General features: G+C 39.6%; 1 protein-coding gene across 3 annotated transcripts in view; it reads left to right on the top strand.

Moving 5' to 3' along the window:
* PIEZO2 (piezo type mechanosensitive ion channel component 2) overlaps positions 1–13,752 on the top strand; it is a 492,797-nt gene that overhangs the window by 439,600 nt on the left and 39,445 nt on the right. For all 3 annotated transcript variants that reach the window (XM_078060633.1, XM_078060632.1, XM_078060634.1), the window contains 4 exons: positions 227–341; positions 5,252–5,311; positions 8,637–8,803; positions 9,757–9,923. In XM_078060633.1, coding sequence (XP_077916759.1) covers positions 227–341; positions 5,252–5,311; positions 8,637–8,803; positions 9,757–9,923 — 509 coding nt within the window. The remainder of the gene's footprint in view (positions 1–226; positions 342–5,251; positions 5,312–8,636; positions 8,804–9,756; positions 9,924–13,752) is intronic.

The following is a 13,752-nucleotide window of genomic DNA, read 5'->3' as shown; positions in this document are numbered from 1 at the left end:
GAAATAGCACAGGTCAACTCAGGATACTGAGGGAGATGGGAGCAGGAGATTTAGTTCGTGCTGGGAGAAAAAAAAAAAAAAAATATATATATATATATATATATATATATATATATATATATATATATATAATATATTTCCGAAGTCAGGAAGCTTGGTGTTGGTCCCTTTTCTTTTCATTCAAATTATTAAAAAGCCAGAAAATAATTGAACTTTCCCCCTTCAGTTTGTTTATCAAGCCTGGATCACTGACCCTAAAACAGCACTCCGACAGAGACGCAAAGAGAAAAAAAGGTCTGCAAGAGAAGAACAGAAAAGAAGGAGAAAAGGATCTGGGGAGGGTAAGTGTTGTGTGAATGCAGGGTCCCACCAGCACTCTGTTTCTGTGGCCCTGAGCTACAACAGGGAGCTACAAAGGACAGAAGCTTTGGAGGAACATCATTCTCATATTCTAAGGAGTGCACAGAGTTCTACTTGTCCATCATTGCTCATGTCTGACCCCTGCAATAAGTAAAAACATGAATTTAAGTTAAGATACATTTTATAAAATGAGAAGAGGGAGAGGAGCAAAATAAATCCTAAGAAAGTAGAAGGAAAAAATTCATTTTTTAAACAGATGTTAAGTCACAGAAAAAAAAATACAAGATCGAAAACATACAATAGGAACACATTTCTGAAGACAGGGAAAATTCTAAGCTACAACTATACACCAAAAGCAAAGTGAAAGTGAAAGTGGGGCACTCAGAAAAAATATTTTCATTATGTATATCAGACTAAAGATTAGTATTCTGGATATACTAAGAACTCCTAAAGAGTAGTAAAAGAAAAATTCAACCTAATAGATGAATAGATATGAAAAATAATCCGTAGATCGGGAAACAGAAATAGCCAAAAGAAGCTCAGCTTCACTACAAATGCAAGAAACACAACAATAGTTTGACATACTGTTTTCCTTGTTTGTTTGTTTTTTTACCTATCAGATTGGCAAAAACCCAAACATTTGTTAATATCACTGTTCGGAGCTAGTGGGAAGATAAGTGTTTGTTTGAGTTATAACCCATACAACGCTATAAATGGTGTAGTAAAGTAGTGCATCAACTTTGAAGAGCAATGTGTGGAAATCTAAAAAATTGTTGGGGCACTGGGTGGCTCAGTCGGTAAGCGTCTGCCTTCTGCTCAGGTTATGATCCCAGGGTCCTGGGATTGAACCCCATGTTGGGCTCCCTGCTCAGTGGGGAGTCCGCTTCTCCTTCTCCCTCTGCTGCTCCCCCTGCTTGTGCTCTCTCTCTCTCTCTCTCTGACAAATAAATAAAAATTTAAAAAATCTTAAAAAAATAAATTTTTTTAAAAAAATATTGAATGTACATATCCTACTACAGATCAGTCCTACTTCTAGATGTGTGGCTTAACTTGAAGCAATATTTGCACATGTGCACAAGACCCATGACTACGAATACAAACAAAAACTTATAATTCTATTCAGTAGTTTAAAAAATGAGATGGATTACAGTTGATCCTAGAACAATGTCGGGGTTGGGGCACTGACCCCCACATAGTCAAAAATCTTGTATAACTTTTGGTTCCCCAAAAATTTAACTACTAATAGGCTGCTAATGACCAGAAGCCTTACCAATAACATAGTTGATTAATACATATTTTGTATGTTATGTGTATTATATACTGTATTCTAACAATGAAGTAAGCTAGAGAAAAAAAGGCTATCAAGAAAATCATAAGAAAGACAAAATATATTTGCAGAACTGCATTGTATTTATAAAAAATTACCAGAGTGTAAGTGGAACTGCACAGTTCAAACCTGTGTTGTTCAAGGATCAATGGTACTTTGAACTTGACATATTGTTAAATGAAAAGTATTATGTTGCAAATGGCATACACATTTTAAAACCATTTACGAAACCGTGGAAGCCAACAATGTTCCTCAAGACAGGATTTTGCATTTTTAATGGACGCATATAATAGTGTATAAATGCAAGAGAAAGATCAGGAAGAATACTTAGCAATTAATAACAGTGGTTACTTCTGGGAGAGGAGTGGGAGAGGAGACTCTTCTGTGGAGACACTGAGATTAGGTGGTTGGTTTTAGGGAACTTTAGGCTTATCTGTTATATTTGGATTCTTTACAAAGAAAATAGACATAGATTTTTTTGTGAAATTAAAAATGTCTTCAAAAATCAAAGAAAAGGAAGCATAATTACTAATGGAATTCTAGCTACAAACTCTCTCTCCTCTTTGACCATTCGGCTCCCTGCTGCCTCCTGGTAGCTTTAATTTTATTTTACTTTATTGGTTCAAAAGACAAAATGAAGACACAGCCAATGTAACAAGTCAAACAGTCAAGAGGTAGATGTGATAATCTGCTGTGGAAACCCATCCCCGCAGGTGCCAAGTCCTCACCATGTGTGGTGTTCATTTCCACTCCTTACTCGTGTGGGTATGTAAATGTGTGCAGGCACCATTTCCTTTGTTTCTTTTCAAAAATGAGTTCATGCTATTCAGATCACTCTGGTATGTTCATTAGCAATGTGTCATGAACATTTCTCCAATTAAGTATTTATAAAACTATATCATCGTTTTTTAATGGCTGCAAAATCATCTACAATATGGATATGCATAATTTATTCAACTATCCCATCACTAATGGACATTAAGTTTGCTTCCACAATGAATAATGCTATCATAGATAGCCTCGCACAAAAATGCATACAGTCACACATACATATGTGTGTGTATTTAAATGCAAAGCGAAAAGTCAGGAAGAACACAGACTTTCCACAGAATAGATTATCAAAAGTGGGATTTCTGAATAAGGGGATGTGATTTTCTTTACTTTAATATATATTTTCCCAAAAGGTTTTAGAAATGCACACTCCTAGGTATAAGGTACAGGAGTATCCATTTCCCTGTAGCCTTATCCTACAGAATGTTATTTTTTTTTTTTTTATTGTTTGTCTTTCAAAGGGATGACAGATGGCTTTTATTTTCATCTGAATTTTCCTAACTAATGAGACTGAGCATTTTTTATTTCATATTTTCATGGTATTCTGTACTTCCAAATCTGAGATTTAAACACTTTTATCATTTTCCATAATATCATCCTATTGGGTTGTTTGTCCTTATTGATTTAGGGAATATTTATATATTATGGATATTATCCTTTTCTCATGTGTTACAAGTATTTTTTACCCATGCAGTGTTTATCTTTTGATTTAGTTTTTGATCTATGTTATCTAAACAATTTTTAATTTTTTCTGATGTCAAAGAGGTCTCGATTTCTTTTTGCAGTTTCAGGGTTTCCTTGTTGCCTAAGAAAGTCTTTCCCCCAGATATTATTTTCCTTTATTTCCTCCCAATTTTATTTATATTTTGAATTTTTATTATTCTGTGAAGTAGAGATCTAATTTGTTTACTTTTACATAGATAGGCAATTATGCTATCCCTGTTTATTAAATTATTCTCCCTTTTTCTAGTGAATTTAAATGCTACTTTTGTCAATATTCAGCTCCCATTTATTCTTTGGCCTGTTTCTGGACTCTGGACTCTGGTCCACTATCCTACTGTCTAGCTCTGGGCCAGTGTCATCTATTTTTGAGTTCAGTGGCTATCGAGTTAGTTTTAATATTCGGTGTTGCAAGTTCCCCCTCACCATCCTCTTTATTTTCCCCCAACTTATATTTACTATCCTCAGACATTTGTTCTTACAAAATTTTCTGATGAGCTCTAAAAATGTGTTTTTAGTCATCTTGTAAATATCTCATTACTCTGTTTCATGAAGATGAGTCCATGTGCAGATGCTTACCTTCAGATCAAAGACAGCAATAATTAAAAGGTGTTAGGACGAAAATAGATGTTTATTTATTCCTTTAATATTTATTTAGCCCCTTCTTCTTTGGTAGAAGGGCTTGTCCCTTCCAGATTACTACCAGACAGATGAAGCACGTCTATTCTGCCCTTCTGAAGTGCCCGGTGCCATTATAAGTGTTTCTAGGCTGTAACTCATTTGATCCTTTGAGGAAATGAGATTCCAGAGAGTGAAGGAACAGGCCTAAGGTCACAGAGCCATGCAGATGGGTCTGGAATTCATGCAGGCATCCTGACTCCCAACCTTTCTCTCTTGACAAATGGGGAACACAAGTATAGGGAAAAAAATCCCTAATGATGTAGAAACTGCAGAGTTCCATTTTAAAAATAAGCATAGATAAAATAGCGTGGGGCCAGGAGAAAGGAGGACTTATAGCTAAGAGTATAAAGGAATGAAGTACTTCATGAAACAGTGTTTTAATAGGGCCTGACATCATTCTGGCAGAAGAAAGAAAAGCTGTGTATGAAAAGTAAAGAGCAGGTCAGCTTAGTTGGTAAAGACGAGATGTGATGGAAAACAGCATGGTAGAAAATACGTTTGGAAAGGTTAATTGAAGTCAGTTCATGAATGGTCTTAGTACTACCAGGTATAGTGACAGTTGAATTTTTAGATAAACAACAAATAATTTTTTAGCCTAAGTATAATGTGGACATACTGTATGGGACTTAAACTAAAAAGATTAATTTTTTTTCATAAATTCAAATTTAACTGGGTGTCCCATATTTCCATTTGCTAGATTTGACATCCTTAGCTTGAAATAAGAGGCTAAAACATAAAGTGGAGCCCTATATAATGTTATTCTATGGGGTGACACACTAAAATATGTAACATCACCTCAGGGTATTCAAAATTAAAATGCCATGGTATGTATCAGGAGTCAACACACTCTTTCTGTAATGGGCCAGATAGTAAATGTTTAAGTTTGGCAGGCCATAAATCTCTGTGGCAACTCATCTCTGCCAGGATTGGGGGAAAGTAACCACAATGTGTAAACAAATGGGTGTGGCTCTGTTCATTAAAATCTGAATTTCATATCATTTTCACATGCCCAAAATATTGCTCTTTTTAAGATTTTTTTCAACTACCAAAAATATAAAAACTGTGTTGAACTCATAGGCCATTTAACAATAGGAAGCTGGCAAGATTTAGCCAGTGCATCATAATTCACTTATCCCCAGTTAAACGTGATTCTTACTCCGGAGTAAAGAGAATCTGAGAGCCATGAATTCTTACAACTTTTCCCCGAGAACTCTTCAATTAGGCAGAATATTCTAGATTTAATTACAGAATTCCTTTAGTCCAGAAGAGTAGTGTTGACATTTAATTTACCCTAAAAGGATCTAACTCATGTTTATTGAACACACTCGGCAGGTCCTTTGGAGTGGGAAGACCGAGAGGAGGAACCAGTCAAAAAGAAATCTGATGGACCAGGTAACCACACAAAGACAAATATGAGCTGGGGGAAATTTGAAAATGTTGCTTTCCCAGAAGGTATGTCATGGAAGGCTGCCTAAAGATAATTCATCAAATACTGTTTCTGGACTTTGACTAAATAATCAGTGTCCCTTGAAATCTCATCTCTAGTGAAATTTCCAAGTGAATCCTTAAAGTAGATCTGACACTTACTCTGTTGGATTAAATGTTGGATTAGAGTCAGTTTGCAAATTATCTTACCCAAATACCCGTGAAAAGGGATTTGGGGGAGCAAATTATAAATGTCCCATGGAAGCCACCAAAATAAAAGCACAAAAAATATTGGCAATTAATTTTAAAGGACAGAGAAAGAAGGAGTTAAATGAGAGGTAAGTACAGTGGGGGAAATGAGAGGTACTCTAGAAGCTTAGGCCAAAGTCCTCACTTGACCGAAGGGAGCACCAATTCCCAGTGAGTTTGCTCAGGACTCTACAGCTACTAAGCGACAGAGTCAGGGACCGAATCCATGTTTTCTAACTCCTAGCTCAGTCATAGTGTCGTTTGGGCTTCACCTAGCATGTGACTGGGAGGAAGATTTCTCCATGAAGGAAAAAAAAAAGCTTCCAAATGAAATGAACTCAAATGCCTCTCTAATTCCATAAACACGCCACTTCCTCCATGTCACAGGGTTGGAACTCCTGTGTACATTATTTATCAGCAGGCCAGATTTTCAGGCGCTGTTACTGTGGACACAGATACTTCCAAGGATGCCATCTGCTGGCCCCAAATGAGACTTCCCCAAGGCTGTCTAAAACGTCTTTGGCACAGTTCTTAAACTTGAACCCCCATTTCCAGAGTATTTGACTCACACATATGTGGAAACAGATGTTCTATTATTGCTGCAGAGCTACATACAATAATAGCAGCTAGCACTTTAGATCACACATCGCTGCCGGCCACTTCTCCAAGAGCTTTAGGCATCTTCACTGTTTACCTCAAAAACCCTCGCCCTCATCGAACAGATAAGAAACTGAGGCAGAGAAAGATTAGGTAAATTTTCCAAGTCTACACAACCACTAAGGGGTAGAATTGGGATTTAAACCCAAAAAAGTCTAAATCCAGAGTGTGCGCCCTTCATCACTCTGCCTTACTGCCTCTCTGGCTAAGAAATAAATAAAAATTAAAAATGCAATTTCTCATATTAGTTTGTGATCACTCGAGTTAAGAAAGTGTGTGTTATTCGTGTCTCCAAGATGGCAATTTTAGTCTTGCCATCAGGACTGTGCTCCGCAAAACTGTGAAATAATCATATGCATCATCACCACCTCATTGTGAATATGAGAAAAAAAATAAATTGTCCAAAATGTGAGATGCTACTAAAGTTTATTAATAGGTGTAACTTCCAAGTCCTTCAAGCTCAGACTTTCTTTTTATGTCTACACAACGGAGCTGGAGAGTCTACCTAAAGCACTGAGGGAAATAGCACCTTGCTCAGATTAAACCCAAAACGGGTTGGGGGGGGAGGGGCAAGAGCGATATAGGTGCCCCTGGCCGCCTCTGGCTCAGAATGGCTCTTCTGTGGAATCTGCAGGACCTCCCTCCCTTCAGCTTCATGTAGCAGCTGGTCCCTTCCTGGGCTTCTTTGCTCAACAGACGATACTCTCATTTCCTTCCTAAAGTACACCTCACGGAACAGTGTTAGGTGTGATGGCATTTTACAGAGGCTTTGGGGGATAGCGCGGGTGGGGGGCAGTGGTGGCGGAGGTAGGCAACAGCTTCTACGGGAAAGTCAGTGATCACTATTCCTGCCTCAGTGGGTCTCTCCCCAGCTGGTGCCTCTGGGGCCTGGCTCATTAGATCATTCCCACTTTCTTCCCCAGGTACCAGCTGGCAGCTCCAAGATTCCTGTTCCTTCAGTAGGTAGAACTGTTCAACTCTTCTTTGTCTCTACCTTGCCCACCTGGACTCTGTCCTGAAGCCACACCGTCCATAGATAAACTTCCCTTCGATGCTTCTCCTTTGGAAAAGAGCAAACCTTTCCCTGCGAGAAATTCTGCCTTCCTGCTAGGCAACCCAATTCACAAATAACTTTTTTCCCCTTATTACAAAATTAAATTCGGAGTCAGACTGTGGTGTTTTGGTTGCGGGAAGGTTGAGGGATACCAGTTGTTTTTCTTGGTGGTGGTAGTGGTGGTGGTGTTTTAGGGTTTCGTTAATAAACACTAAGGCAGTTTTTAATTCATTGTGATGTTCACTAAGTATTCGTTTTACTGCAGTCAGTGTTTGAAATCGCTAATAAGACAAAATTTTTCAAATACCAAATTAAAAAATTCACATGGATCAAAATTTGGTGGCTTGAAGCGTTCTGTATGTACCAGTTGAGAAACCATTGGCTTATGGGAATGGAGGGGTAAGACAGACAGTTAAGATGCCATCTTTCCTCTTTTATTTTGATTCTGACCTAAAATAAGTTAGGTCGCAACTGTGGAACCTCCTCCAAACTTAAGGATGAGCAGAGAGCTCTTGAGGATTCCCTGAGGGCACAAGGGAGGCACGTGTCTGCACCCAGATGATGTCCCAGACACAGTGGCAGTCTGAGCAGAGCTCATCATGCTTGGTAGCTTGGCCGGGCTCCCCACATCACAGCTGCTGTTAGGGAAGACAACCCAAGAACATCAGGAATCTCACAGTGCCTGTTGGTCTGGACAGGATCGATCCCATGTGCAGAATTCTGTAGTTGGCACAGCTCAGTAGATGAAATAGGAATGATGACGATAACTCAGTCGTACCAGCGTGCTCCTTGTATACGTACTGAGCTCTTTACACAATAGCCAGCAGGTGATTTAACTGAAACGCAGCTGCAGTGCCAAGCATCAAAAGCCTTACTGAATCAATAGAATTGTTTCCAAAAATAATCATGACTTGAGAAAAGAAGAAATTTATAGAAAAAGCATTAAAGGATCTGGTTTCCTGGACAGATAGACTGTTTCTATCCCTGTGTCAACAACAGAAATATCTTTGAATGCAATCTCTACTCTTTATCAAACCTATTACCTGTATATGGACCTATTCTGACTGATGTTTTGACCACAGGATAAGAATTCTATCCCAGTTTGGTTTCGATGCTGCCAGTGCATGTGTAGGAAGACCCACCCACCGCTTCCTGTACTGCCGTCCTCCTCCACACCCCCCATCACGCTGAGTGTCACGGCGTCACCCCGTATTAGGTGTGCAGGTCTGAAACCAGGTCTGCCTCTGGTAAAATATCACCGTGCTACACAAAACAGCAAATGGCTGATGGCATTTTGCTCCTTTGAAATCTTGTCCCTTTTCTTCTTCCTAGATAATATCATCAAGAGGATATTTAATATTTTGAAATTCACCTGGGTTCTGTTTCTGGCAACAGTGGATAGTTTCACAACTTGGCTTAACTCCATTTCAAGGGAGCATATTGATATATCTACAGTTCTGAGAATTGAAAGATGCATGCTGACCAGAGAAATTAAAAAGGTAACACTGTTGGTACAATTCTTTTTCTTCTTCCCACATTCTAAAGATTTTAAAAGTCAATGTCCAGAGCTCCAAATAGGATAACACAAAATCTATAGTCTGTCTTTTGGACAGTCTTCACATAGCCCCTCTGTTTTCCTGTATATTTAAATCTGTTCCATGCACAGAATTAAAATAACCAGACACTGTATGCGCACACACGCACACATGAGTCCTGAGACAGTGGCCAGCTTATTCATTCTGTTCCTTCCCCTCACCAGTTTGCAGGTGCACAGACTCTGCTGTCTCTTGATGGATTATGTTGTTTAGTCTGGGAAGTTTGATCTGAAACTTCTCAGAAGAAAAATTAAGATATATGCAGAACAATAAAACATAGTCATATACAGTTTATAGATAGTATTTAAAACTAATAGTTTGTTTCTGAAAAAGTTACTATCACTTAGCCAAATTACATATAAGAAAGGATTTGATTTTTAAAGTTTTTATCTTATTTTTATTGCGATATAATTGATCTGTAACATATTAGTTTCAGATGTACAATATAATGATTCCATATTTGTATATATTGCAAAATGATCACAGTTAGTCGACTTAACATCCATCACCACACATTGTTCCAATTTTTTTTTCTTGTGATGGGAACTACTAAGTTCTAGTCATATGCCGTACAGTCACCATGCTGTCCATGACATCCCCGGGACTTACGTATTTTATAACTGGAAATTTGTGTCTTTTGACTATTTTCACCCATAACCAAGAAGGGATTTCTTGGGAGCCTTACCCAGTGATATTGGGTGCCATTAATGCAATGAGTTACCATCAATCCCCACCTTGACTAGCTTTGTTTTAATCTTTGCGCAAGGTGGGCATGCCGACTGAGAGTTCTCGGTATTGAGAAATGCCAGGTGGCTGCACGGGCAAGTAAGGACTGTGGCAATGTCTCCCCTCCACAGGGCAACGTTCCCACTCGGGAGAGCATCCACATGTACTACCAGAACCACATCATGAACCTTTCCAGAGAGTCTGGACTGGACACCATTGATGACCGTCCTGGCGTTGCTTCCAGTGCACAGCCAGCCCACAGGATGGATAGCTTAGATTCACATGACAGTATCTCCAGGTACTTCCCGTTCTAAACAATGGTTTGACCAAAGTGAAAAGCTGGGCTTCAGCAATATGAGACATGAATGTGTGAGGTGAAAGTTAATCAAAAACGTACATGGATCCCCACCCCCTTCAGGGGACCTCCCTGCATGCAACAAAGCAAAAGGAATACTGTCCTCCCCTCGACTGAGCCAGATAAAATCAGGTATCAGTGATAGGCTATTAGAGGGGCACCTGGGGGGCTCAGTCAGTTAAGTGTCCAACTCTTGATCCCACAAGTCTCCATCTCAGGGCTGTGAGTTTGAGCCCTGTTGAGCCCCATGTTGGGCTCCACGCTACTTAAGGAAAAAAAAAAAAATAGACCATATTAGAAATACCAGTATGACTCGTGGGCACATGACAGAGACTTCCAAGCTGGAGACAAGTCAGAATGAGCCTTCCCGATCACAAAATGACTATTTGTGTCAAGGGCCGCATCTTTAATTCCTCTGAAAAAATGCTGCCCCACAGAGTATTTTCTATACTAGAATCTTCTACCATCTGTTACTATCTTTGATCTTCTCCTTTCAGAATTGTTACTTTGTGATCCATGATAAAAATTCAAGAAGCGAGTCTGTCAGCTTCCATCTTCCCTGGCCCGTGTGATCATGAGCATTGCCTCACTACAGGGGCCCTGCCCTCGCCACGGGCCAGCAGGATGCACTGTGTATGGGTTACCTCACTGTATCCTGCTAAGACCCTACAGGATGCATGTTATCATCCCCATTTTAACAGAGCACGAAGTTCAGTTACAGAGAGGTTAGGTGACGTACCCAGAGCCACACGGCTAGGAAGTACTGTGAAAGAGAGTCAGGATCCAAAGCCACATGGTTTGGCTCAGGGCCCAGTCTCTCAACCACCGTGGTGTGCTGCTTCTCATGGCCTCTTCCTGCACTCCAGGCCAGCTTGGAGAACTGACCTGTCTTTCCTCCTGCCTGTCCCCGGAAAGCCTCCCCAGTTCTCTGCCTCAGCGTTCTAGAAAGCTGCCGCGGCTTGCACTGAGCTAGCTTCCGAGTTGAAGTGGAAGTCGTGTCTTTGGAAGTGGCTGACATACCAGTGGGGTGATTAGCTAGACAGACGAATCACACCTTGTATACATTTTCACAGGTCAGGAACGTTATCACTGAGGACATTTGTTGCTTTCATTAAACATGTCTAAAAGCACCTATTCCATGCCAGGCCCTGAACTCGACTGGGAGATAGACACACAAAGATACATCATCTCTAAGTAGTTGGAGTCTGGGAAGAAAGACCCACTGAGTTGGGATTGGGATTCCTGCTGTGGGAAGGGCCGCAGACACAGCCTGCAGGCCTCCTGTCCTAGAAGGCCTGGGTGGCCTGCAGTCCCACGTCATACACTGTGCAGAGCCTCAGAGGCCTGGCGGAATATCTGTCCTCCACAAATAACGCATATGTTACAGGACAAGAGAGGGGAGGGAACTGAGACTATTTTATTGATACCAAATCCCAAATAGATAACCACAAGTTGAAATTGCAGCCTGAAGTGGGAGAGGTGGGTAAAAAAAAGGTTACCTTGAAGAGCTATGTTTCACTGCTGCTGAATTGCTATATTTGAGCTTATCCAATTGTGCCTGTTGTCTTGCTACCCAATAATTACCTATTGATGCAGATCTATATTTATTGGTATGGAAAGATATTCACTGCATTGAGTAAAAGCAGAGGTTTAAAATAGAATGTACGCCCAAACCTCATTTTTATTTGTGAAAAAACATATGTATTCATATATTGATTTAAATGTGATTTTTGTACAGATAAAATTCTGCTTGGATATATCCCTTCCTGCCCTCCGCCCCTCCCTCAAAATTGGTAGCGATTCTTTTAAAGTTCTTTGAGGGATAATAAAAGGCATTATATTTTCGATTTAATTTGGGAATAATCCTTGCTCATTTGTCAGTTCCAAAGAAACAGACATATTTCAGCTATTGTAGATTTCTGTGAGAAGAGACACTGAGGACAGAAACTCTCAAGACTTTCAAGGTCAAAACATTTATTTGCTAACTGAAATCCTGTTCAAGATGCTTTTAATTTCTAGAATAAAATAAGCGGTTGTTACAACAGTGGGTATGCTAATAAAAGTTTCTCATTCTCTCTCCACCCAAACATGCCCACATTTCTTAATCAGTAATTTCCAAAACCATTAGTAAAAGCAAAGTTACAAAGTAAAAATTTAGTGTCATGTCCCTTGATTGACAAGTTCTGACAGCGCCCCCTTGTGTGCCTTCCTGAAAATGCTCCACAACCTGCATTTTTGAAAGGGGAGCTTCATTTTCTTTGGGCAGACTCCATTGAGACAAAAAATCATTATGGTTTATATTTTATTTTTATTTTTTGCAAACCATAAATAACTGTCCTATTTGGAAGCCGCCAACATTCTTAAATTTGTTCTTGTTTCAACAATTTTCTCTATATAGATCAGTAATTTAAACAGAATTATTTTTGCTTTGATTCATTTTTATGCAAAAACTGAAAATCCATTTTTACCCACATTATACCAAGTTACTTCATGGGTAGTTCTTCCCTTAAAAATAAATAAAGACTGCATGAGCACGTTTGCAAAAATGTACAAGTGTGTTGGCAGAGGCAGGGGGAGACAAGATTTGTTTGAGTGAAAAAAACTTTTGTCCGAATGTAGTGGATATTCAAGATGCTGACAGACGCTGCTTCCTAGTTACAGGGGTGTATGAAGGTCCACAGGGGATCACAGAGTTTCCAAATCCACCTACTTTATAAGCTATTCATGACCAAAGAACTGGTTTTGAAAAAGAAAGGAGGGAGAATGGTAAGATGAGAAAACTGCTGAGATATACTATCTCCCAAAGGGAATAAGTACAAATAAATACAAATTTTTCCCATAAATTTTCAAGGGCTTCACAGGCCTCCTGACCTGACTTAACAATAGCTGCTCAAGAACCAAACTCAGAATCAAACAAATCAAAGAGAGTATTAGAGAGTGAATTGAAAATAAGTTGTCCATAAAATAAACATACTTGATTCCTGTATTAGTAACCTTTAACTGCATAACAACTGACAACATGCCCAGCTAAGAGATTAACTTAATATTATAAATCACAACCTAAGAGGGATAAAAAAGGAAGAAGAAGACTGATAAAATCAAGTAACTGCCTTTAAATCGGACCCAAGATTACAAATATAGAACGGTACCCATGATCAAAAACCATGAGGTAGGAGTTATTTAAATCCATTGATTGCTTTTTAACAAAGACTGTTAGAATATCCCCCAAATTTAGAAGTGGTCAATCAGTCAATGAATTTACTAGTAGAAAACCACTACCTTTAAAATTAGTTCCTAATGTATCTTTTACTTTGCATTTCAACCTAAAGAAAGGGGAGAAACAAGAGGGTTCGTTATGTTGTTAATAAATGAATTAACACACCTGCCCTTTTCTTAATGGCTGAGCTCCACTTCTAGTTTTTTGCCTTAGGAAGCTATCAAATCTGCAGACAAAATCTGTCCACATTAAAGTCTACTGGAAGCCACCTGATTTCTAGAAAGGCAGGAGTCTTCCCAAGAAGGGATTCCAAGTGTGGAAGTTCACTCGGAGACACCTGTGTCATTAGACAGGGTCTAGCACTGGCCCACCGTGGGGCTGCGCATGCTTGGTGTGGCCCTGCCCCCTGGGCAGGGACCCTGCCTGGGTGGGGCTGTCCCACAGGCCACGCTCCTGCGCTGGCATCCCTGTCACCCATCTTCACCTTTGGGCATACTGCAGATGGGATGAGAGTCTAACAAATGACTTTGTATTCCCTTTGACTTACTGCAAAAA

Source organism: Halichoerus grypus, chromosome 13, assembly GCF_964656455.1.
Source record: "Halichoerus grypus chromosome 13, mHalGry1.hap1.1, whole genome shotgun sequence".
Lineage (NCBI taxonomy): Eukaryota > Metazoa > Chordata > Mammalia > Carnivora > Phocidae > Halichoerus > Halichoerus grypus.
This window is presented reverse-complemented; position numbering and strand designations above follow the sequence as displayed.